General features: G+C 42.9%; 1 protein-coding gene across 1 annotated transcript in view; it reads right to left on the bottom strand.

The window, feature by feature from the left end:
- The window catches only part of LOC126184472 (uncharacterized), a gene marked incomplete at its 5' end in the record, with an annotated part of 580,042 nt that overhangs the window by 302,929 nt on the left and 249,459 nt on the right, over window positions 1-27,654 (bottom strand). The window contains one exon of the mRNA XM_049926864.1: window positions 1,983-2,328. Coding sequence (XP_049782821.1) covers window positions 1,983-2,328 — 346 coding nt within the window. The remainder of the gene's footprint in view (window positions 1-1,982; window positions 2,329-27,654) is intronic.

The raw sequence follows: 27,654 nt of genomic DNA, 5'->3' as shown, positions 1-27,654 counted from the left end.
ATTTACAAACACCCTGCATATGGCAAAAATACTTTCTGAAATGTGCTTCTTTTTAACTTCATCTAGTTTACGAACTTCAACAGAAAAGAATATTCGAAGTGCATTGTATTTTAAGAACTTATTGGTGAGAATAGAAATGGCTCTGAGCACTATGGGACTCAACTTCTGAGGTCCTTAGTCCCCTAGAACTTAGAAATAGTTAAACCTAACTAACCTAAGGACATCACACTCATCCATGCCCGAGGCAGGATTCGAACCTGCGAGCGTAGCGGTCTCGCGGTTCCAGACTGCAGCGCCTAGAACCGCACGGCCACTTCGGCCGGCTTGGTGAGAATAAATACATATGAACCTACGACGATACTGACGCAGCGCACCAAACACTCGAACACTCTGCGCCACGAGCAGCGATGTGCAGAGCGTCCCTGCCGGACACGCGTATGCGCACTGTTACAAGACACTCACACACTCAGCAGTGAAAGGGTTAAATGGGAGGGAAATTCGACTGCGGAAGATGAAGTCAGTCAACCTGAACGGATTTTCAGAATCGCTAATGAAGTTTTTACGTGACCGTCCAGAAGCTGTTTTGGGAAATTGTTTTCCGAACTCCAGTTCTGGGATCCACGTGTAAACGTAGTGTGGCAGCTGTCCGCCGCGTCAAGTGCTGACGTAACGCAACAGCGTCCACGTTCGGCCGCGGGGGAAGGTAGCGTTCTGACTGGCAGGGCCAAAGACCTTGTAAAAAATAACTAGTCTCACTGATGGCGCTGCAGTCGCGGGATAATTTGAACCTTCGGCTGGACGCCATTATAGTGGTTGTAGTCTGATGCCGGCACGGTAACTCAGCGTGTTCGGTCAGAGGGTTAGCTGCCCTCTGTAATAAAAAAAAAACTGAGTTAATGGTTCAGCTACGAACTGAAACGGGTGCCTTCGACGTCTACCCCGAGCAAATACAGCGAACGAAAACGAACAAAATGAGATTTAAAAAAATGTGTTGTGTAGTACTGTTGTTTATGAAGACCCTGATTCAACGTTGTGTATTTGTTGGGGCGTACATGCAGTATTTGTTACTCGTAATTCTACTGTCTGTACGTTCCCAATCAAAAGAAGTACAATGGTGAAGAGTTGTGCAGCGATTAATTGTACAAATAAATTCGAGAAATGTACGAATACTACAGTTCACAGGTATGTGAATATTTGAAGTTGTTTTGTATGTCAGTGCACTTGCTTAAAAAATGTTTTCGTCACACGGTATTAGCATAATGTCTGTGCATCTATTTGCAGGTTTCCTTTCTCAAAACGACAGCTGTTACAAAAGTGGTTACACGCTGTCAGGAGGCAAGATTTCCGACCGACAGAATACCATTTTATATGTTCTGATCATTTTGAAGAAAGTTGGCTGATCGGTAGTGTTTTCATGGTCTAGGTTAGGTCGAAACTTGATAATTTGGTCGTGAGTTGCCAAAGCACTATGCCATATGTAACGCACTTCTCGTCATAAAATCTAAAGGAAGGTAGAGTCAGAAAATATCTATTAATACAGTGGGAAATCTTCGAATATTTTAATGCATTTTGCGTACATCTATCGTAAATGAACTACGAAAAATGCCAGGGGCCCAGTACATAACTTTTACCTACGGCAGATTCCATGTAGTACGTAAGATAAATTCATAAACAGTGACTAGTTGCCGTTTGTTCATAAATTAAAAAGTATATTGTAGTAACGTATTTAAATGAGGCATTATGTTTGTGACCTAACTCAAGGGAAGGCATTTTGTAACCAAAAGCGATGTACAAACATTCGAACTCCGCGCGTCAGTTTACCACTCTAATGGCCGCCGCCCAGCTATTCAATTTGTCCGCTCTCCACAGTCGACCACTCGTGCCGTTGTGGGGGCCTGGTCAGGGCTTTGACTCTTCGGGCACAGCTAGCGCAGCGGCAACTGCTACTACTACTGCGAAGGCCGATGCGCTACTTCACCTACCAGACACGGGCATCGTGGGCACGCAGTCGACGCGCAGGTCGGAGACGGCGCCGGTGACGGCCTGGCTGACGTAGACGAAGCAGTACTCCACGTAGCGCTCAGAGAAGACGGAGCAGGGGAAGCGCAGCGCGTGCTGGCCGCGCGTCACGCGCGCCTCGGCCGCGTACACCAGCGTAGACGGCGGCGCCACAGACGCTACGTCCGCGCGCAGCCGCGCGAACACGCGGATGCGGTCCGCCGACGCGAGGATGCACTCCGGGTACTGGAACAGCACCGACACGCCGTCCTCGCACGGGAAGACGCTCCGCGCGTGCACGTTGAACACGAACTGGTCGCTCCACGCCGCCTGCACACAACGCGACATCTCCTTTGTCAGCTGAAATCATACTTCACTTAAACTAACACGTATCATATGAACGGCTTATTACAATAGTGATACAAGTCCATTTTTGTTCAGTTTGACATACAGAAGCCTAAAGTTAAATGAGCGCTGAAAAATCTGCAGATGAGATACCAGAAATATTGAAGCATATGGCTTCTTGCTAGAGATGAACCTTTCATTCTGTTTGTTTCGCTCATTAATTTCAGAAGCATTATAGACAGAAAAGTGGAGGTAATGGGCTTGTAACACTATTGAAATAAGCCCTTCATATGTTCTTTAGTGGGGTGGGGGAAAGGGAAGAGTTTGTGTAAGCAACCTATTCCAATGACGAACAGGCAACCCTCGTCTCATAACTAACTTTAAGTTTCCAGTCGGCTGCCGAAGATCATATCATTCTTCCAGCACAATTCAGCAAAAGGTCGAGTAGTATCGGACACGTATGCTTCTACAAAAATATAATACTGTCTGAGGATAGTATTGAAACATTCCTTACACTAAGCCTTACTCTGCTAAGCTAGTTAATATTATCCATAAAGAATTATAAAAATTATGTATGTATGTATGTTCCATATCTCCTTCTAAATCACGGTACCGATTTCACCCATACTTGGTACATATCCACTACTGGTCATTAAAATTGCTACACCAAGAAGAAATGCACATCATAAACGAGTATTCATTGGACAAATATATTATACTAGAACTGACATGTGACTACATTTTCACGCAATTTGGGTGCATAGATCCTGAGAAATCAGTACCCAGAACAACCACCTCTGGCCGTAATAACGGCTTTGATACGCGTGGGCATTGAGTCAAACAGAGCTCAGATGGCGTGCACAAGTACAGCTGCCGATACAGCTTCAACACGATACCACAGTTCATCAAAAGTACTGACTGGCGTATTGTGACGAGCCAGTTGCTCGGCCACCATTGACCAGACGTTTTCAATTGGTGAGAGACCTGGAGAATGTGCTGGCCAGGGCAGCAGTCGAACATTTTCTGTATCCACAGGACCTGCAACATGCGGTCGTGCATTATCCTGCTGAAATGTGGGGTTTCTCAGGGATAAAATGAAGGGTAGAGCCACGGGTCGTAACACATCTGAAATGTAACGTCCACTGTTCAAAGTGCCGTCAATGCGAACAAGAGGTGACCGAGACGTGTAACCAATGACACCCCATACCATCACGCCGGGTAATACGCCAGTATGGCGATGACGAATACACGCTTCCAATGTGCGTTCACCGAGATGTCGCCAAACACTGGTGCGACCATCATGATGTTGTAAACAGAACCTGGATCCCTCCGAAAAAATGACGTTTTGCCATTCGTGCACCCAGGTTCGTCGTTGAGTACACCATCGCAGGCGCTCCTTCCTGTGATGCAGCGTCAAGGGTAACCGCAGCCATGGTCTCCGAGCTGATAGTCCATTCTGCTGCAAACGTCGTCGAACTGTTCGTGCAGATGGTTGTTGTCTTGCAAACGTCCCCATCTGTTGGCTCAGGGAGCGAGACGTGGCTGCACGATCCGTTACAGCCATGAGGATAAGATGCCTGTCATCTCGACTGTAAGTGATACGAGGCCGTTGGGATCCAGCACGGCGTTCCGTATTACCCTCCTGAACCCACCGAATCCATATTCTGCTAACAGTCATTGGATCTCGACGAACGTGAGCAGCAATGTCGCGATACGATAAACCGCAATCGCGGTAGGCTACAATTCGACTTTTATCAAAGTCGGAAACGTGATGGTACGCATTTCTCCTCCTTACACGAGGCTTCACAACAACGTTTCACCAGACAACGCCAGTCAACTGCTGTTTGTGTATGAGAACTCGGTTGGAAACGTTCCTCATGTCAGCACGTTGCAGGTGTCGCCACCGGTGCCAACCTTGTGTGAATGCTCTGAAAAGCTAATCATTTGCACATCACAGCATCTTCTTTCTGTCGGCTAAATTTCGCGTCTGTAGCACGTCATCTTCGTGGTGCAGCAATTTTAACGGCCAGTAGTGTATCATTTACTATCTGTAAAGATCAATGTGGGTGTAAGAACCATCCACCAATCAAAAGTGTAGGGGTGTGGGTGAAAAAGCAGTGTAGCACACGACGCGAGAATGCCCATACTTTCGCTATCCAGTATTTCAGAATGAGGGCACTTAGAGACTTGCAACAGTCTTTACTCATAATTTCAAACCTTTGTGAAACTTTGTCTGTGACGATCCCCGTAAAAAGATGAAAGGGGAAAAGTTTGTCACTTACTACATTTTCGCTGTTCATACAGTAAAACTGCCACATGAATTATGATGTTTTAGTTTACGACTCCTTTACTAATAACTGTATTCGTGACAAATATTTTTCGACAGTATTCACATACACGACTGAGGGTACCAATAAAATTACATCATTATACACTTAGCTCAGGAGGTACGGCGTATAAACACTGAACTACAGCACGATGTTACCACTTTGCTAGCAATTGTATTCGCAACGGATTTCGTGGTTAGTATCATCATATATAGTTGAATGTACCCAGAAAAATATAGCAGATTATGACACATAGTTCAGGACATATGATGTCAAACACTGAGCTTCGTGAAAAATTGCCACATCATGCATAACGATTTAATTTGTTTCTTCTTTATTACTAACTCTATTTACAACACATTTCACAGACAGGGGCACATATATCACTACATGTACCTACAAAAGTATACAAATGTACAGCATATGGTTCAGATTCAATTTAATGATGAGGCAGATAATTGTTTTTCTACTATAAATAGTACATTTGACTTCCAATCAGAAAGACATATAAATCAAGAAAAACAATCCTAGTCCTATCTATGAGAGCTTTTATTAGATTTATTATCCCAATAATTGTTATAATCCTCACAACAACACTATCAAAAAAAATTAATCGATGACTGAGAAAGAAGATCACTATTTCAATGTGGATTTGAACCAAAAACATCGGCATGAATACCATTATCCATCCAATTCTTTCTAATCGCTGTAATTTTTCTAATCTTAGATGTAAAAATTGCATTCATTCTACCAACTGCAATTATTTTAAAAGCATCAGACATTATAATCTGAACAGTATCAACAATATTCTTCCTCTCTAGTTCTATTAGGTGGACTATACCATGGATGAAATTAAGGGGCTCTACAATTAGCATAACAACTATAACATATATGGTACATTCAGTAAGTAATGATATAACTAATCAACCTTAAACAGAATAAGAAGCGAAATATTGCAGTCAGTTTCGACCTGAAAGGTTGGTAAATAATTACCTTTATTCTTTATTAATTGAAGCCAAAAAGAGATGTATTACTGTTACTAATATAATTGAACTATAAAGATCCAATTAAGGATATGTAAAAACAATATGTAAGTTGCTAACTTTTTATATTAGCATTTAAACTCCATTAACATTTCCAACATTTATATAGTTTAAATAAAACATTACATTTTCACTGTAAAAATAATATAAATTATATTTATAAATATGTAAAAATAAAAATATTTCCATAACATCTTCAGTATCACACTATAATTACAAGCTACTTAGGTATAAGAAAAATCACTAAAGTAAATACCCAAAAAATTAAAGTTGAAAGGTAACTCTTAAAATTTGTAGCAACCTCTAATATCATTTATTAAATAAATAAATAATCTATACAAACCCTGACCACCTGATACCTCACCCCAACCATAACCAAAAGACTTTGATGAATAATGACCCAACTTTAAAGGTATATATCTAACAAACGTATTTGAAAGGAAAGGTAAATATCACATAGAACCAGCAAATCTAACAAAAGACAATATATTCAAAGAAAATAAATTGTTAGAAATATCAAACTTAGAAATAAGATAACCTAAAGAAGCACCTAAAACGTCAACAGTAATTGTTAAAAATTTCAAATAACAAGATAAAACAATCACATGAGGAATAGGAAAAATTAATCAAGACAAAAGACTACCACCAAAAACAGCAACAAATAGTAAAGCAACTATACCAAATGAAATATAATAACCCTTATTGTCAAAAGAAAATCTTGAGGAAAAATTATTATACCTGATGTTGAATAATAAAATAAACGAAAAGAATAAGAACAAGTTAAGCCTGTAAAAAAAGTAAAGATAAATCAAACAATTAATTCATCTTAAGCAATCCCTATCAAGAACAAAACCCTTTTTAATAAAACCCAGCCAAAAAAGGCATACCACACAAAGACAAACTAGAAACATTGAAACAGGCAGAAGTTAAATGCATAAAATTAACAATGGAACCCATAAAACGAATATCCTGAGAATCGTTTGAATTATGAATGATTGAACCTGCACACATAAATAATTATGCCTTAAATAAAGCATGAGACAATCAATGAAATAAAGCAAGCTTTGGAAAACCTATAACCAAAATTCTTATTACTAAACCAAGTTTTCTTAAAGTAGAAAGGGCAATAATCTTCTTTAAATCAAACTCAAAATTTGCCCTCACGCCAGCCATAAATATAGTTATACAACTAATTAAAACTAAAAACCAACCACAATTATAAATCTCTTATATTGGTCTAAAACGAATTAACAAATAAACTTCCACAGTAACAAGAGAAGAAGAATGAACCAAGGCAGAAACAGCAGTAGGAGCAGCTATAGCGGCAGGAAGTCAAGAAGAAAAAGGAATCTGAGCTCTCTTAGTTATAGCAGCTAGAACAATTAATACAGCAATAACCTTTATTTCAAAATACACTCCTGGAAATGGAAAAAAGAACACATTGACACCGGTGTGTCAGACCCACCATACTTGCTCCGGACACTGCGAGAAGGCTGTACAAGCAATGATCACACGCACGGCACAGTGGACACACCAGGAACCGCGGTGTTGGCCGTCGAATGGCGCTAGCTGCGCAGCATTTGTGCACCGCCGCCGTCAGTGTCAGCCAGTTTGCCGTGGCATACGGAGCTCCATCGCAGTCTTTAACACTGGTAGCATGCCGCGACAGCGTGGACGTGAACCGTATGTGCAGTTGACGGACTTTGAGCGAGGGCGTATAGTGGGCATGCGGGAGGCTGGGTGGACGTACCGCCGAATTGCTCAACACGTGGGGCGTGAGGTCTCCACAGTACATCGATGTTGTCGCCAGTGGTCGGCGGAAGGTGCACGTGCCCGTCGACCTGGGACCGGACCGCAGCGACGCACGGATGCACGCCAAGACCGTAGGATCCTACGCAGTGCCGTAGGGGACCGCACCGCCACTTCCCAGCAAATTAGGGACACTGTTGCTCCTGGGGTATCGGCGAGGACCATTCGCAACCGTCTCCATGAAGCTGGGCTACGGTCCCGCACACCGTTAGGCCGTCTTCCGCTCACGCCCCAACATCGTGCAGCCCGCCTCCAGTGGTGTCGCGACAGGCGTGAATGGAGGGACGAATGGAGACGTGTCGTCTTCAGCGATGAGAGTCGCTTCTGCCTTGGTGCCAATGATGGTCGTATGCGTGTTTGCCGCCGTGCAGGTGAGCGCCACAATCAGGACTGCATACGACCGAGGCACACAGGGCCACCACCCGGCATCATGGTGTGGGGAGCGATCTCCTACACTGGCCGTACACCACTGGTCATCGTCGAGGGGACACTGAATAGTGCACGGTACATCCAAACCGTCATCGAACCCATCGTTCTACCATTCCTAGACCGGCAAGGGAACTTGCTGTTCCAACAGGACAATGCACGTCCGCATGTATCCCGTGCCACCCAACGTGCTCTAGAAGGTGTAAGTCAACTACCCTGGCCAGCAACATCTCCGGATCTGTCCACCATTGAGCATGTTTGGGACTGGATGAAGCGTCGTCTCACGCGGTCTGCACGTCCAGCACGAACGCTGGTCCAACTGAGGCGCCAGGTGGAAATGGCATGGCAAGCCGTTCCACAGGACTACATCCAGCATCTCTACGATCGTCTCCATGGGAGAATAGCAGCCTGCATTGCTGCGAAAGGTGGATATACACTGTACTAGTGCCGACATTGTGCATGCTCTGTTGCCTGTGTCTATGTGCCTGTGGTTCTGTCAGTGTGATCATGTGATGTATCTGACCCCAGGAATGTGTCAATAAAGTTTCCCCTTCCTGGGACAATGAATTCACGGTGTTCTTATTTCAATTTGCAGGAGTGTAACTCGAAATAAAGTCATAATAATAAATATAATTCCAACGCCCAAAATTTAATATTCAAGCAATATGAATTAAAATAACGACATCGCCAAACCGATTAGATAAAGCAATTAATATACCAGCACTATAAGACATTACATTTTGATAATAAATAACGAAACAGTAAGAAATATTTTCGCCGTCACCAGCGGACCAAAACCCAGCCGATTATTCAAAGACCGCTATGCACAGCAAATGGATGAAAGTTTTGCTATATATTCCTAAGATCCCGATCTCGAACAACCTCGGGAATTTTCTTGATATCTTTATCCGTTTCCCAGATACCAAGGTCCCAATTACCCTAATTCTACACGTATGAGGCGAAATCTAAATAATAAATAACCGCAGCAAATGCCCAAATTTTAACGGTATATTCTCTAGCCATTTATCTAGAGCAGCCACTTAGTTTTATTTATTTATTTAACCCCATCTTACGTCGGACCAAGTTTTCACACATACAGTAACTTTTTCACATCGTAGCTACCTAAAAAATAATAATTTTAATTTGAAAAAAGTACTAATATTGTTTGAGTGTCTAAAGTGGCAATGTCAGTAAATAATACTGACTAGGGAACTAAAAAATTAATGCTGGAAGTGCTTGTACCACTGCAGCTGCTGCCAGTAATAGAGACAATAATAATAATAATTATTATTATTATTATAGGGGCAAATATAAAAAGAATTTATAGGTATACAAAATAAACGTTTTCTGATATAGCGAGTTCTTGGGAAAGGAAATTTAATGAGTGACTCATCTAAGAATACTGGGAAATGAAGAAAATCTTGTTGGAAAGAAGGATGCAAAAGGGTAACGAGTACGTTCAGGGACCATGGTAATCATAACAGATATTTTATTAACAGTCTTGTGAAGCTGGAGATGTTATTCAGTTCTCTAATACAATACGCGAGATTATTTCCTACTACTAATGAGGACTTCGAGCAAGTGGCTGAACGGTGGAATGAGACAGAAAGGATTTTGCTCTGGTGGGAACGGGTGCCTCTGCCACGTTGCTCAGACAAGAGCGTTAAGGTCGAGAAGAGATATAACGGACTGTGTTTGTTGATAAGACAGTAGAGAAGACAGAAGGTGTGGAAATCTCTGCGCTTGTCTGCACTCCGCCAGGATAGCTGTGCATTTGATGGTGAAATACGATCAAAGAGTCGAACATCACAGATATAACGAACACAGGCATTCATAGCAAGTTCCAGGAGCCGTGAGCTCTCCTGAGAAATACCTTGCAGGTTAAAATCGCTGCAATCAATGAATGGAAGTACAAATGCTTATAAAAGTTTCTTTCGCAGGTGAAGAGGGAAGAATTTTTTTATATTTTTGTTGGACGTGGAGAGATGCTTATGCCTTCATGCACATTACAGTTATGTGCTCAGTACAATTTAGATTTTCATCTATTATTTCTCCTAGACTCTTCGCTGAAGTAGAGAAGTTGAGATTTGTCCCATTTAGGGTTAAACGTAGTAGGGATCCCCGATATTTCAGGGTAATGAGTCTAGAATGACCAACCAATATCCCTTGGGTTTTGAATGAGTTAAGCTTTAATCCCATATGCTGCGCCCATTTTCATAGTGCACACAGGTCGGAATTTAGATTCTCGATAGCTGTCTCCTGGTTTATTGGTTTTGCACTTATATACAACCGGAGACCATCAGCGTACATTTGGTATTTTCAGTAGGGCAAAGCTGTTGACACATCATTTACGTACACTGAGAAGAGTGTAAGACCTAATACCAGACGATGGGGGACGCGTGACACTACCTGCCTCCATTGTGACTTAATGGTGCAGGACATACGCATTGCTGCCATCACGTCAAGTATGAGCGGAACAGTTGCACTGCAGATCAGAAATATTGTGCGCAGATGACAGTTTGATTTGGCGACAAGAATTTTTACCTGCTAATGCGCCCTTAAAGTCTACTTAGTCACACTGGACTGCCGTTGGCGAGATATTTAGGCTGCTAAGTTTGGCAAGCAAGATGTCTAAGTCGACAGTGTCAAAGACCCTGTTGAAGCACAAGTTAGTTGCGTCTGGTAGATTCGTGGAAACTTCATGTTATCTGTTACCTTTATTAAAGTAGATGTTGTGCTGCGATGTAAACGGAAACCTGTTTGGTAATCACCTAGTAAGTTGTTTGTAGTTACGCAGTTTGTTAGCTGGTCTTGGACTGCTATATTCTGAGGCATTGGACAGTGCAGGAAGAACGAAAGTAGGCCGGTAATCAGACGGTGCTGTGGCAACATTCTTTTTAGGTAGTGGCTTAACGAGTCTCTGCTTCCAGGCCTCAGCGAAAACATTTGTCGTTAAAGAGTAGTTGAAGATATCTGTTATAGTGTGCAGTAGTGGTTCAGTAATACTCTTCACCATTTGGACTGTGATGCCATCGTGTCCATTGACGGTATTCCAGCAACATGCCTTATAAGAAATTTTTGTAGTTATAGTCGGTTACCCCCCTAATATAATCAATGAGTCTCTGTTTCGGTTGTAGTTCAGTTGTGGTTGTAGGTAATGTGAAGTATCGGATTAGTTCTTCGGTTGGGACAGTGGGATCATCAGCAGCTTTTAGTTTGCCTATACCAAGACCACGCAGGTTTATCCACAGAACAGCTGATCTATTTCTGTTGTAGGTTAATGTAGGGTTATGCGTGAGCTTTGCACTCCTCAATTTCACTGAATCTGTTGCTCTTCTGCTTGAAAGCAATTTGATTTTCAGGTGTGGGGCATAATTCTGTGTGCCAGATGTGCAGCGTCTCTGATGTGTATAAGCTGTTTCAGTTCTTCAGCTAGGCAAGGTGCAGGTTTCCTTCTTACTTTTACGGTATTTATGAGATCACTAACGATTCTATTTTTACAGTAAACCGAAAAGCACCAACAGAAGCCTAAAATGCAATAAAGCAAAAACTAATCAGACCTTATCTTCTAATGAGTTTTGCAGCTAATTTCTAGGTGGCAGGCCTCAAAATTTACATTACCACTTCTACGTTATAACTTTCTCGACCAATGCTACCAACCACATAAAATTACCAATCACCACAGACTTCATCATGCCGATATCTGCAAACATACCCTCACACATAAAACTTTCAATTAATTGCTTCATTAACATTCAGATTGTTCGCTTTATATTTAATTTTTGAAAGCATTCGTCCCTACATGAGCTGATATTATCATCTATAGGTTGCTGATACTGCTCTCCACGAAGTTATTGAGTTAACTAAATTTGAATGACTGATTTGCAGGATTATTGCCTTGTTCTTACTTTATTGTGCTGTTATCAGTTCTTTCATACTATCGTAAGGCTGACATCTTGATACTGGGTTGATTTGATATACAGAATTTCATTAAAGCTAAGCAAAGCTACAGAGAATTTGCTGCTCAGTTACACTTGAGTGTAATGGATTGAGTAAAACCGTTGATTACAATGTAAAAGAAATTTTTAACAAAGAGAGAGAGAGAGAGAGAGAGAGAGAGATAACTGCGTGATTTAGATACCAAAGACGCTCTTCTATGGGGAATGTACGAAAGTGAACTGGATTGTTGTAGTCTTCGCAACGGATTCACAATATAATCCACATGACAGGTAGGTAAACGTCGAAAAGGAAACGTCAAATTTCACATTATCTCATCTAAAACACGTTTATAACGTATTTGGTTTACACATATCAATTAAAAAGAGAAATAAGCAAGACAATTCCTAACCTTTACGTTCTCTCTGTTACAGTGCATTTAAATGAAGATATAATAACAGATATTTTTCAGACAGAACTCCGATTTTTGCATGGTGAATGAAGTAGCCGATTTTCCTTTTCTCGTAACACTGTGGTTTTAAAATGGAAGTTATCTGTCACAGTCGGAACTTTCAGAACAGATTTTTGTGTTTGCAGACACTCTGCGGGAATTTCTATCGTGAGGGGTTGCGGCAACCAGTCAGGGTCGAGTCGAGCATGCCACGTGGTCCACTCGGGAATGTTTACTTTAAACGCAGAAAGGGAGTAGTGATTCAATCCTCTTTGCCGTGTGATTCCGGTCCGCATACGTTTGTGTGCAGAGACGCTGCTGTGGTTGAGTAATGTATTAAGTAGAACTGGGGTCAGCTTCTGTCACGCGTTCTCAGATGTCGTGCTGGATTGTATTTCAAGGATTGGTGTAGTGGTATTTACAGCATTTGCAGATGTTTAACGAGCACTTGTCTATGCTGAAATGATGCAATAGTTGTTTATTTTGATGGTCAGTTCCCAAAGCACAGTACAAAATTAGGTTTAAATTAACCCAGCCGAATAACAGCCTAGTTGAAATCATCACACACTCGTTTAGTAAGTCCTAATCAATACTTTCTAATGCGTATGGAATTCTTTTGTTTGAACCTTTGAGTTATTGCAATTTATTGTACCACGTATTCCGCACATGGATGTTGTGTGCGTTATTATGGCTATTACAATCCTTTAAAGGCAATTATAGTTTCTAGATCAAAGATTCTAGGGTTCATTCGTGATCCCTTGTGGCTGCTTTAAGATTCTACTAGTCTACAGTTGACAATGAACTTTCCAGTAGGCATACTGCTATCTCACGTAGAGTGGATTTTCTGCCTTGAACAGAGAGAGCAGTTTTTCTTAGCCATTATTACAATCAGTATATACGTTTCTTAGAACTGCAATCAGCAGTACGCTTCCTCTATTTCTTCGCTTGTTTTTCAGACCAGAAGATAAGTCAGAAGTTGTAGATGCAGAGAAAGCTGGCGGTTCATCACTTTATATACGACGTAACTGTCAGGTATCTTTAATGTCAGAATTCTAAATGGAAAAGTCAGGTTAACAGAATGACTCAAGCCAGCTCACTTCACGTAACTTGGCTATGAATTGGGTTACTTACGCGTTATTGATGCCACGCTATGAGCTTATCACAGCTTAGTATGTTCGCAGAATTCAGTCTAATGTTCATTTACGCCCATTATTACTTTGTTGCGCAAAGTAAGCTGTTTCTGCCCTTCTCTTGTTCTGTTCCTTCAACAAATGGTATTAAGATAGGATTATTATACAATTTCACGGGTGTAAACCTCATATAGAACAGAACATTTTATTCATGGATTTTTTTCAGGATATATATTTGCTTGCATCCAGAATTTAAAAAAGAGAGTATGAGGCTGACAAAAATCACTAATGTTTTTACATAAATCTCCGACCCATAACCGTAAATCACCGCCTGTACGTTTTTTTTCTGTGTCCGCGCAGAGACCCCCCCCCCCCCCCCACCCAGATCGCCGAAAGGCATAAATAACGCGTACAAGACGTGGGCACACAAATGTTGTTATACAGGTAGATATACGTTGTTTGCCAATTATTTCTCTGTGAGTTCATTCCATACAAGAAACTAAAGTGTCTACATAAAACTGGTGCCTTAAGTACGAAAGGAAATGAGCTAAGAGTCACGAAAGCTTTATTTACCAAGACGTGAAAATCTTCACTCTCTATCCGGAAACCGAAATATCTTCTGTCGTCTGACTAAGAAAATAGAGATATTTTTTGCAGTAACCTTTTTACTTCTCTTATTAATTACGAACGCAACAGTAATCACAGGTTTCTGAAACACCAGATGCCAACACAGTTCAAAGGCAGGCACCCGTCATGAATGAAAGCACGTGCCGAGGGCTTTGTACATTAGCGATAAATGCAAACCTTGTTCCAAACCGGGTACCAAAGCCGGATTGGGGGCTGGCAGCCAGATATTCGGAGTCGAGTTCTGTTGTGCGGTCTTAATCAGAGATTAATGTTTGATTTCAGCACAGTCAGATCCTACTTGGAAAGCCCTTGAGTTGCGAGGTCGATAACTCGATGACGAGTGGTTAACCGCACTGCTGAGCGAAGTATGTGACCGTTATTACGATACTCACCCATTGTATTTTGTTTGTAGCTGTGATTACACCGGTTCGTAATAAGTATCATTAATGGTAGTTTCCAAAACTACTACTTTGTGGCACGAATGACAGTAAGAACGAACATTCCTGTTGACCAGCCTTCTTTTTTCAGAAAGGTATTTAAAAAAAAATGACGAATGAGCGTAGACTATTGTGTTCGCTTACATTTACTTTTAACAATTGACGAATACAAAATTAGACCGGTCGTGGATTTAAACACTGCTCCTCGCGGATGCGTGGGGAATGTATTAACAATTGTGCCTCGAGCTCAATAATAAATGCAATTTATTTCTTGCGTACAACAGATTTTTGTAGTAGTTTGTATTGGCTTTACGGCGCAGATATATTTTGGAATAGTTTTATGTACTGAGCATACTAGAGCATAACAATTATAATATTTATGAATTGTAATCCAAATGGTTCACATGGCTCTGAGCACTATGGGACTTAGCATCTGAGGTCATCAGTCCCCTAGAACTTAGAACTACTTAAACCTAACTAACCTAAGGACATCACACACATCCATGCCCGAGGCAGGATTCGAACCTGCGATAGTAGCAGTCACGCTAGAGCTGGTAGCTACAAATAGGCCGCACCTTGTCGACAGAGTCAGTATAGAAACATGGACTAGCGACCATGATGTCATTATAGCAACTATGATTACGAAAGTTAATAAATTAGTCAAGAAGGCTAGGAGAGTGTTTCTGCTAGCTAGAGCAGATAAGCAGTTATTACAATCTCACTTAGACAGCGAACTGGCATCAATTAGTTCCAGTAAGGTGGATGTAGAGGAATTATGAGCAAAGTTTAAGCAGATTGTAAATTGTGGTATGGAGTGTTTGTACCTAGTAAGTGGAAAAAAGATCTACATCTACATATATGCTACGCTAGCCACCAAGCGGTGTGCGGCGGAGGGCATAATTCGCGCCAAAGTCATATCCCCCCCCCCCCCCTTTGTTCCACTCGCGGATCGCACGAGGGAAAAGCGACTGTCTGAACGCCTCAGTACGAGCTCTAATTTCCCTTATCTTTGAATGGTGATCATTGCGCGATTTGAAAATTGGTGATAATAATATATGCTCTACATCCTCGGCGAAGATCGGATTTCGGAATTTAGTGAGCAGCCCCTTCCGTTTACCAGTCACGAATCTTGCCGATCTCCTTTGGACCTTTTCAATCTCTTGAATGGGGAGCCCATACAGACGAATAATACTCTACGACTGGATGAACTAACGTATTGTAAGCAATTTCCTTTGCTGAAGTACTGCATCGCTTCAGGTTTCTTCTGGACATTTATTTTGTACTCGTACGTTAATGGGGATTTTCGCCTTGTAATACGCAGTAGGTTACACTTACTAATACTGAGAGATAACTGCCAGTCATTACACCACACATTTATTTTTTGCAAATCCTCATTGTTTTGTTCACAACTTTCGTGTGATACTACTTTCTTGTAGACTACGGTACCATCGGCAAACAGTCTAATGTCACTGTCAATAACATCAACCAGATCGTTTATGTAAATCGTAAAAAGCAGCGGACGTATTACGCTGCCCTGGGGCACACCTGAAGTTACGCTTGTTTCTGTTCAAGTCACCCCATTCGGGACGACATACTGCTCTCTGTCTGTTAGAAAACTTTTTATCTAACCGCATATGTCATCGGACAGACCGTAAGCGCGCAGTTTTTGGACCAAACGACAGTGCGGAACTGAGTCGAACGCGTTTCGAAAGTCGAGAAACATGGCATCAACCTGCGAGCCGGTATCTAGAGCGAAATTCGGCGGATGCTGAAAAAGCAGAGGCTGTTGCACTCTCGGCTCAAAAGGGAAAGTATGAATGACGACAAGCAAAGGCAGAGATTCGTCCGTCAGTGAAAAGATCTATGCTCGAAGCATAGAACAGCTACCACAGTCACACCTCAGCAAAAGATCTGGCAGAGAACCCGAGAAAATTCTGGTCGTATGTATAATCACCAGGTGGATCTAAGGCTTCCATTAAGTCCCTTGTAGACCAGTCTGGTGTGGCAGCTGGAGATAGCAAAACGAAAGCTGAAGTTTTAAATTTCACATTCAAGACATCGTTCACACCGGAGAATCGTACAAACATACCGTCATTTGGCTATCGGACAGACTCCCGTATGGACGACGTAGTAATAAGCATACCTGGCGTAGATAAACAAGTGAAAGATTTGAAAGCAAATAAATCTTCAGGTCCGGATGGAATCCCAGTTCGATTATAGCTTGCATTTATCACGAATCTCTCGCTCAGCACAGAGACCCAAGAAGTGTAAAAAAGCGCAGATTGCTCCACTGTATAAGAAAGGTAAAAGAAAGGGCCCGCCAAATTACAAATCAATATCCCTGACTTCTGTTTGCTTCAAAATCACTGAACATATTCTCTGTTCGAACATAACAAACTTTCTTGAGACTGAGAAGCTTATGTGCACGAATCAGCATGGTTTTAGAAAGCGGTGCTTGTGCGAATCTCAGCTTGCGCTTTTCTCACATGATATACTATGGATGAAGGGCAATAGGCAGATTCCATATTTCTCGATTTCCGGAAAGCATTTGAGGCGGTGCCCCATTTCAGGCTGTTAACGAAGGTGCAAGTATATGGAATAAGTTCACAGATATGTGAGTGGCTCGAAGACTTCTTAAATAATAGGAATCAGTATGTTGTCCTCGACGGCGAATGTTCATCAGAGACAAGGGTATCGTAAGGAGTGCTCAAGGGAATTGTGATAGGACCGCTATTGTTCTCTACATACGTAAATGATTTGGCGGACAGGGTGGGTAGCAATGTGCTGTTGTTTGCTGATGATGCCGTGGTGTACGGTAAGGTGTCGAAGTTGAATGACTGTAGGAAGATGCAAGGCGACTTAGACAAAATTTCCAATAGGTGCGATGAATGGCAGCTAGTACTAAATATGTAAAAATGTAACTCAATGCGGATGAGTAGGAAGATTAAATCTGTAATGTTCGGATACTATACTACTAGTGTCCTGGTTGACACAGTCCCGTCGTTTAAATATCTTTGAGTAACGTTTCAAAGCTATATGAAATGGAACGGGAATATGAGGATTGTGGTAGGAAAGGTGAGTGGTCGACTTCGGTTTGTTGGGAGATTTCTACGTACGTGTGGTTCATCTGTAAAGGCGACCGCATATTGGACACTGGTGCGTACTATTCTTGAGTACTGTTCAAGTGTTTGGGATCTGTACCAGGTCGGATTGAAGGCAGACGTCGAAGAAATTAAGACGCGGGCTGCTAGATTTGTTACCGGTAGGTTCGAACAACACGTAAGTGTTACGGAGATGCTTCGGTAACTCAAATGAGGATCCCTGGAGGGAAGGCGACGTTCTTTTTGAGAAACACTATTGAGAAAATTTAGAGAACCGCCATTTAAAGCTGATAGGTGATCGATTCTACTGCCGCCAACATACATTACGCGTAAGGACCACAAAGATAAGATACGAGAAATTAGGCCTCATACGGAGGCATATAGATACTCATTTTCCCTCGCTCTATTTGCTGAACAGGAAAGGAAATAACAACTAATGGTACAGAGTACCCTCTGCCACACACCGTACTGTAGCTCGCGGAGTATCTGGTTCAAATGGCTCTAAGCATCAGTCCCCAAGAATTAGAACTAATTAAACCTAACTAACCTAAGGACATCACACACATCCATGCTCGAGGCAGGATTCCAACCTGCGACCGTAGCAGTCGCGCGGTTCCGGACTGAAGCGCCTAGAACCGCTCGGCCACAGCGGCCGGCGCGCAGTATCTATGTAGATGTAGGTGTAGAACGTGTTGACTTCGATCAGTACAATAAGAAGGGCAATAACCTATGTATTATATTCGTAACATGAGCACAGGGCAGCATTTACTATATAGTACTTGTTGGAAGATTGGTATAAAAGAAAATATTATTCTACGATTAATTTTCTCAGTTAAATGTAATTATCTGAAAATGGCTTGAGAAGAAGTTGAACGCTTGCGCTTCGCCAGTAAATACAATTATGAAAATAAATCTTCGGTCCACATTGAAGATTGGGTCCAGTTCTCATTCGGAAAGCTGTGCGTGATATTGCATAACGTCTTTTTAGCATAGCTGAGTGAACAAGATTCACCCATCGTTTGCGAAATTTTAATTTACGGAAGCTGTATAATTAGGAACAACACTTTCAACGGGAAATATTTACTGAACTGAAAATCAACAACAAACACGGTCAGTTTTCAAAGAAACGTGACTTGTTTGAGCGTACCTGCGTTTTATCGTTGCCATATCTCGGTTACTTAGGCATAAAAGTTAATTTCTCTATTTATCATTTTATTTAACTGTTTTAATCATTTAAGATTGTTTCTGAACCACTGAAAACAGACTTAAAGTTTGATATTTTCTAAATCCAAAGTTTAGATTAATTGAAAACATAATTAGTAATACTGAAGGTGTTAGAGGATATGTACTGGAAAGATAATTCATACTGCATGGTGTAGAGATCACTCGCTGATAAATAAACCATACGTAAAATGACAACGTTGAATACGAAACCAAAATCGGGTAACTTCATCCCATTGTACTCAACGGAAAGATGTACACAGTGGTTGACTGACGAATGTCGTCTACCGCAGTCGCTTTTCCGGCAAACATAAAGCAGTGATTACCGGGGAACAGCGCAGCTTTTCACGAAAACTAGCTATGCCATTTATACATTAAATGACGTCATTATCCACACGTTCTGGCATAAAAGATATTGGACTCTCCATTCCCATTTTTTTTTCAGATGGAGAACGCAGTCCTGATGTTCTTTAGCTGTTGGCCGCTTATATCACGTAACTTGAGGGTTAACTGGGGAATCAGGGAATGTGAGTAACACCAATACAAAAAAGAATCTCATCATCTTCAGCGCCTCGCATATACACTGACTGAAAAAAATCGCAACACCAAAAAATAATTAATGTAGAGTAAAGAAATTTAGCGAATACACTTGTATAGGTAACATATTTAAATAATTAGCACTGCAAGATCACAGGTTAATGTAAGAGTGACATAAGCCATTGAAAATGTGAAATGCTGGTACATTAATAAACGATGTAACCGCCAGAACATTGAATACAGTCATCCAAACGTGCATGCATTGTGTTGTAGAGGCGCCATATCTCAGTTTGTAGGATGAAGTCCCACGCCTGTTGAACTTGGTCGGTCAATACAGGGACGATGAATTGTGCTCGAGGATGAAGATGGAGTTGTCGTGCGATGGAGTCACATATGTGCTCGATTGGAGACGAATATGGTGATCTAACAGGCCAAGCCAACATAGTGACACTCTGTAGAGCATGTTGGGTTACAGCAGCGGTATTTGGACCACCGTTATCCTCTTCGAAAACACCCCCTGGAATGCTGTTCATGAATGGCAGCACAACAGGTCGAATCACCCGATTAACTTAGGAATTTGCAGTCAGGATGCGTGGTATAACCACGAGAGTGCTCCTGCTGTCAGAAGAAATCGTACCCCAGACCATGACTCCTAGTGTGGGTCCAGTGTGTCTAGGCCACAAGACAGGTTGATTGCAGGACGTCAACTGCCCTCCTTGTAACCAACAGACGGTCATAACTGATGCCGAGGCAGAACCAAATTTCATCAGAAAACACAACAGGTCTCTCCACCCTGCCCTCCACTGCGCCCTCGCTTAACACCACTGAAGTAGCAAACGACGGTGATCTAGGGTCCGTGGAATGCACACTACAGGGCGTCTAGTTCGGTGCTGTCTTGGAGTAGCCAATTTGAAACATTTCGCTGTGTCACAGTGATGCCAACTCCAGCTCAAATTGCTGCTACAGACGCAGTACGATGCGCCGGACCCATACGCCGAACACGATGGTCTTCCCCCTTGGTAGAGCCACGTGTCCGTGTGGAACCCAGTCGCGACTTTAAATTCTCGTGACCACTGCTGCCAACGGTTTTGTACAGTGGCTACATTCCTGCCAAGTCTCTCTGCAGTATCACAAAAACATCCTGCTTCTCGCAGCCCTATTACACGACCCCATTCAAACGCACGAGGGGACATTCCAAAATGTCAATAACCGATCATGATGAAACTTGTCAGTTGTGTAGAGGGCAAACTACTACAATACGCATCTTTATTCTTTGTGTCTAGTTCCACTTTTAGGGGATAAAACACACCCCGAAAACTAATTTGGCGTATTAGGTTTCGAGGGAATACCTTCGAACTGATGATACAAAAAAAAAAGCTTCTCACATAAAAGTTGATATGTAATAAACCTTTCCGAAAACTGTATAATCGAATTTTGTAATAATCGGGCATTTAGTACAAAACCACACCACCATTACTTGATTTTGAAAAACGAAAACTTCCTTTGCAGAATTAATTAATGAAGCTTTCAGGATACATACACTCCTGGAAATTGAAATAAGAACACCGTGAATTCATTGTCCCAGGAAGGGGAAACTTTATTGACACATTCCTGGGGTCAGATACATCACATGATCACACTGACAGAACCACAGGCACATAGACACAGGCAACAGAGCATGCACAATGTCGGCACTAGTACAGTGTATATCCACCTTTCGCAGCAATGCAGGCTGCTATTCTCCCATGGAGACGATCGTAGAGATGCTGGATGTAGTCCTGTGGAACGGCTTGCCATGCCATTTCCACCTGGCGCCTCAGTTGGACCAGCGTTCGTGCTGGACGTGCAGACCGCGTGAGACGACGCTTCATCCAGTCCCAAACATGCTCAATGGTGGACAGATCCGGAGATGTTGCTGGCCAGGGTAGTTGACTTACACCTTCTAGAGCACGTTGGGTGGCACGGGATACATGCGGACGTGCATTGTCCTGTTGGAACAGCAAGTTCCCTTGCCGGTCTAGGAATGGTAGAACGATGGGTTCGATGACGGTTTGGATGTACCGTGCACTATTCAGTGTCCCCTCGACGATCACCAGTGGTGTACGGCCAGTGTAGGAGATCGCTCCCCACACCATGATGCCGGGTGTTGGCCCTGTGTACCTCGGTCGTATGCAGTCCTGATTGTGGCGCTCACCTGCACGGCGCCAAACACGCATACGACCATCATTGGCACCAAGGCAGAAGCGACTCTCATCGCTGAAGACGACACGTCTCCATTCGTCCCTCCATTCACGCCTGTCGCGACACCACTGGAGGCGGGCTGCACGATGTTGGGGCGTGAGTGGAAGACGGCCTAACGGTGTGCGGGACCGTAGCCCAGCTTCATGGAGACGGTTGCGAATGGTCCTCGCCGATACCCCAGGAGCAACAGTGTCCCTAATTTGCTGGGAAGTGGCGGTGCGGTCCCCTACGGCACTGCGTAGGATCCTACGGTCTTGGCGTGCATCCGTGCGTCGCTGCGGTCCGGTCCCAGGTCGACGGGCACGTGCACCTTCCGCCGACCACTGGCGACAACATCGATGTACTGTGGAGACCTCACGCCCCACGTGTTGAGCAATTCGGCGGTACGTCCACCCGGCCTCCCACATGCCCACTATACGCCCTCGCTCAAAGTCCGTCAACTGCACATACGGTTCACGTCCACGCTGTCGCGGCATGCTACCAGTGTTAAAGACTGCGATGGAGCTCCGTATGCCACGGCAAACTGGCTGACACTGACGGCGGCGGTGCAGAAATGCTGCGCAGCTAGCGCCATTCGACGGCCAACACCGCGGTTCCTGGTGTGTCCGCTGTGCCGTGCGTTTGATCATCTCGCAGTGTCCGGAGCAAGTATGGTGGGTCTGACACACCGGTGTCAATGTGTTCTTTTTTCCATTTCCAGGAGTGTACATCCATATGTAATAAAGCTGGTTTCTGAAATACCATTTCTGGAAAATACGCTGTACACAATGTGCTGTCAGAGTATTTTTAACATACCTAATAAAAATATCCAAGCATTAATTATTAGTCTAGTTATTTATTTATAGTTTTTTGTTATGTTTTGTTTCTGTTTACCATTTCACATACGTTTATTCTGCTAACTGAATATGAATAACTCATTATTATGATACTACATCATTACAATAATGATGATCGGTAAACAAATGCTTAAAAATAACGTTTTCTTACGCAATGCACATGAAATGAACGAAATTTCTTTACATAATATACATGAAGGTGAACACAACATAAAACAACAGAGAACACAATATAAAACAAAGTCCATCAGCATTTCAAATCGTCGCGGGTAATCCTCTAAATATCCTGAGTTGTATCAGGCCATATTTCAGTACATTGGTAAGCCTTGGTGAAAAGAACTGATTATATACACACATCACAAAAAGTTTTGCATTTCTCCGGTTCCCAGAATTCTTGAAGATAGACGTAGACTGTGGACGTTGTATCACAGACACAGTCCCTTTGACTGTTCAGAGATGTCGCTAACCCCGCCAAAAGATGTGAACAACCATGTGTGAGCAGCACCTATTACACGGAGGGGGTCCGACAGCCGATCAGTTACAGTCATTCCACCAGGAAGGAGGTACACAGCTCATGTTGTCTGTAGTTCAACCATGCCTAGACGGTCAATACCGCGGTTTGATAGCGTCCACATTGTTACTTTGTACCAGGAATGGCTCTTAACAAGGGAAGTGTCCAAGCGTCTCGGAGTGAACCAAAGTGATGTTGTCCGGACATGGAGGAGATGTGTTTGTAGGCAACCTGGTCAGGCTGAACGCCTTTGACACATTGTCCAGCGGAGTGCATCAAGGTGAAGGTTCCCTGCTGTTTTGGGGTGGCATTATGTGGGGCGGACGTACGCCGTTGGTGGTCATGGAAGGCACCATAACGGCTGTGCAATACGTGAATGCCATCCTCCGACCGATAGTGCAACCATATCGGCAGCATATTGGAGAGGACTTCGTATTCATGGACGAAAATTTGCGCCCCCATCGTGCACATCTTGTGAATGACTTCCTTCAGGATAACGACACCGCTCGACTAAAGTGGCCAGAATGTTCTCCAGACATGGACCCTATCGAACATGCCTGGGATATATGGAAAAGGGCTGCTTGTGGACGACGTGACCCACCAACCACTCTGAGGGATATACGCCGAATCGCCGTTGAGGAGTGAGACAATCTGAGGCAGCAGTGCCTTGATGAACTTGTGGATAATATGCCACGGCAAATACAGGCATGCATCAATGCCAGAGGCCGTGCTACTGGGTATTAGGGGTACTGGCGTGTACAGTAATCTGGACCACCCCCACTGAAGATCTCGGTGTATGGTTGTACAACATGCAGTGTGTGATTTTCATAAGCAGTAAAAAGGGCGGAAATGATGTTTACGTTGATTTCTATTCCAATTTTCTGTACAGGTCCCGGAACTCTCGGAACCGAGGTGATGCAAAACTTTTTTGATGTGTGTACTAATGACTGCTGCTTGATAATATTGTTTTTCAAGTGGAGACTGACATCAAAAGCATTCAATACAACTAGATTTGAAAAACCTTCTCACAAAGTTCTTCCAACATCGAAAGTCATATAAATCTCACAACTGTACCTGTGCTGTCAAGCCCTTTGGGACCACCAGACGGATGATACACTTGACATGGACAGCCTTAATAATCTAACAATAATACAGATTTCTCTCTCACTGGGAAAGAAAACATCTTTCAAATATCTTTCGAGCTGGTCAGCCATTTGTTTACCTGATGTAGATGCAGTGACAAGGACATTTGGGGCTACAAAAAGAGCTTCTCGAACTCTTGGTTCAGACTCACCAGCAGTTTCTACTAAAACTATGAAAAAGCGGGTGGTCAGTGAGAAAAAAAGGTTTTGACTATCATATTCGATGACAAGGAATTTGTTCATCTGATAATACTAAAGGGCACGACAGCACAGGTACGCACACGGTATGTATACGATTTTTCATATGGAAAGAAACTTATGAAAGGTTTTCAGATCTTGTTCTGTTGTATGATTTTGATGTCACTCTATACTTGAGAAACAATATAATTAAGCTGCAGTCACTATTACATAACCAGTTCTTTTCACCACGGCTTACCAATGTACTGATATGTCTGACACAAACCAGGATATTTAGAAGAACATCAGCACCAATCTGAAATCCTGCGGAATTTTGCTTTATATTGTGTTCTCTTTCGTGTATATTATGTGAAGAAATTTCGTTCATTTTATGTGTATGGCGTAAGAAAATGATATGTTTTAACCGTTTGTTTACAGATTATCATTATTGTAATGATTTCTAACATACCTATGAGTTACATATTATTTTCAATCAACAAGATAAACACATGTGAAACAGAAAACTAAAAAATAATGAATTTAAAACTAAAACCAACGATTTCAAACATAAAACAAATATAAGTGAGACAAATAAGTATACTAATAATTAATGCTTAGATATTATAATTAAGTATGTTGAAAATAATACAATGTGTACAGCGTATTTTTCAGAAATGGAATTTCAGAAACCAGCTGTATTAAACATGAACGTATGTAGCTCAAAAGCGTCTTTAATTTATACTGCAACAAAAGTTTCCATTTTTCAAAGTTAATTAATTGTGGTGAGGTATTTTGGAAAATTTCGTATTTATGTCATTGTTAGATGATTCAAGGACTGTCACACATGGAGAGTGAAATGAGATGACAGCAGAACAGTAGATTTATTTAATTGAGTTCTATATTTTGGCCCTCAACCCGCCAGGGTAGCCGAGAGCGCTAATGCGCTGCTTCCTGGACTCGGGTAGGCGCGCCGGCCCCGGATCGAATCCTCCCGGCGGATTAACGACGACGGCCGGTGTGCCGGCCAGCCTGGATGTGATTTTTAGGCGGTTTTCCACATCCTACTAGGTGAATACCGGGCTGGTTCCCACGTCCCGCCTCAGTTACACGATTCGCAGACATTTAGGCACATTCACACTATTTCACGATTTACACTTGATGCAGAAAGCTGGGGTACACTATTTCCGTCCTGCGGGGTTTGGGGTGGCGGCAGGAAGGGCATCCGGCCACCCCTTACAATTAACCATACCAAATCCGTTCTTAGCCCTGCCGACCCTGCGGATAAAGGCGATACCGAAAGAAAGAAAGAAGATGTGGTGTCACCGCCAGACACCACACATGCTAGGTGGTAGCCTTTAAATCGGCCGCGGTCCGTTAGTATACTTCGGACCCGCGTGTCGCCACTATCAGTGATTGCAGACCGAGCGCCGCCACACGGCAGGTCTAGAGAGACTACCTAGCACTCGCCCCAGTTGTACAACCGACTTTGCTAGCGATGGTTCACTGACAAAATACGCTCTCATTTTGCCGAGACGATAGTTAGCATAGCCTCCAGCTACGTCATTTGCAACGACCTAGCAAGGCGCCATTACCAGTTACTATTGATACTGAATCATGTACCGTCAAGAGCGACGTTCACCATTAATGGATTAAAGTTAAGTATTCCACCAGCTACGTCCGTTTTTTCTAAATTCTAATTTCCTTGTCCTGTTCCAGACCTCACGCCAGCCTGCGTGGGCTAAAACGCGTGCCTTTCGGCTTCCTCTAGTAACACGGTGTTGGCTCTCCTGCCAACCTCAGCAGAAGAATTTTGGCCCTCAGCTGTACTACATCAGGAACAGCTTGGTGGAGGCGTCTAGTTGCCTCTCATGCAAAAAAATAGATGTCCAGTACTGCTGACAGCGCAAAGAGCAGGACCCAGCCTGGCTTCACTTGAATGCCGCTGTCAGCAACGCCTCTGACTCTGACTGTGATGACCACATGCCAGCACAGCTGGCAATACTGCATGGCCTCCCTCCGGCGAGCGGGCAGCTCTCTGCTTCGGCGGCAGCTGTCCAATCAGGACAGGCTGCCCCGTCCTGTGGTCGAACAGTGGACTCCATTGTGCATTCCGGGTTGCTGCTCGGGAGTCACAGGCTCGTAGTGTAGGCTCTGATACTAACACAAGAGCATTTTAATACATGAACGGCTGAGTACTTATACAGTCCAGGCTATGTTTCTTTAGGGCTTAAAGAATGTACTTCGAACATTTCCATGGAGCAAGTAAGGAAAGACATCCGTCCTTCTGCTAGCGTATTGCAATCTTGGCTGTTGCTATACCGTGACAGCTGGCTCTGGTTCACAATGCGTCGGCTGTGTTTTGCTTCAAAATATGCAAAATTCTTGCCTGCCTGCAGCTGGCTCACTTCCACTCTGGCGTACTTTATGACCAAATATAGTCGATACTCTACATTGCCTTCCTTTTTATCAAGACCTGGTCCCTTGGATTGACCAAATTAGATTATCCTTTACACCAGCATTCCTAGCGGCTGGACGTTCTGGCCCTGTCTCACCTCTAAGGAATTATTCTAACGGTAGGTTTCCTTAATCCGAATGGCATTTTTCTGAACTATTGGTGTCCCCAGGGTACGGGCGGGAATGCTGTTCTATGTCGATCCTGTGGTGCAACTTCTGTCTGGTGACAACCACTCTTCACATCCATTGTTGAAAAATAATTGCATTGCCTTAAATGAACCAAGTTTTCTGTGAAGTTTGGCAAAGGTTAGGCGTCCGTAATGGTTTTCGCATTTAGATGTCTGTAATCACAACAAAACCTATAATTTCATGTTCCGTTCGTTGACCATTGATATTTTAGGCATGACGACTATACCTGCCCAGCATGCGATATTACTTTCTTCAGTTATTCCTTCTTTCAGTTGATGATCGACGAGTTCCTCCAAAACTGGCTGCAAGTATCTTGGTATTATGTGTGGTTTGCAGTAGACGTGATTCGTTTCCTGTTGGTATGCGGTGCTGTGTAATATGCGTAGCTGGTAATGGCCCTTTTGGAAAAATTAAATTCTTAAATTCCAAAAGTAATTTTTCCATCCGTTCCCTATGCTTCCGTCTAGGTGTCTCACTTTTCCTCGTAATGCAGTTTCAATGGGATCCAGCGATTGCCCATGGCCCATGGCCTCGTCTCCCAATCTTCTTCCTCCAGGTTATGAATAGTAGCGATTAACAGTCCCTTTGTTAATCCTGTGACAACTGCTCTAAAATTATCTGTAAAAACGGGTACCTTCTTTTCACCCTTTATTTCTTGTATGCGTTCAGTACCTCTCTTAACTAAGCAACACCCCTCATCTAATTCTTCATTCTCT

The sequence above is a fragment of the Schistocerca cancellata genome, chromosome 4, assembly GCF_023864275.1.
Source record: "Schistocerca cancellata isolate TAMUIC-IGC-003103 chromosome 4, iqSchCanc2.1, whole genome shotgun sequence".
Lineage (NCBI taxonomy): Eukaryota > Metazoa > Arthropoda > Insecta > Orthoptera > Acrididae > Schistocerca > Schistocerca cancellata.
This window is presented reverse-complemented; position numbering and strand designations above follow the sequence as displayed.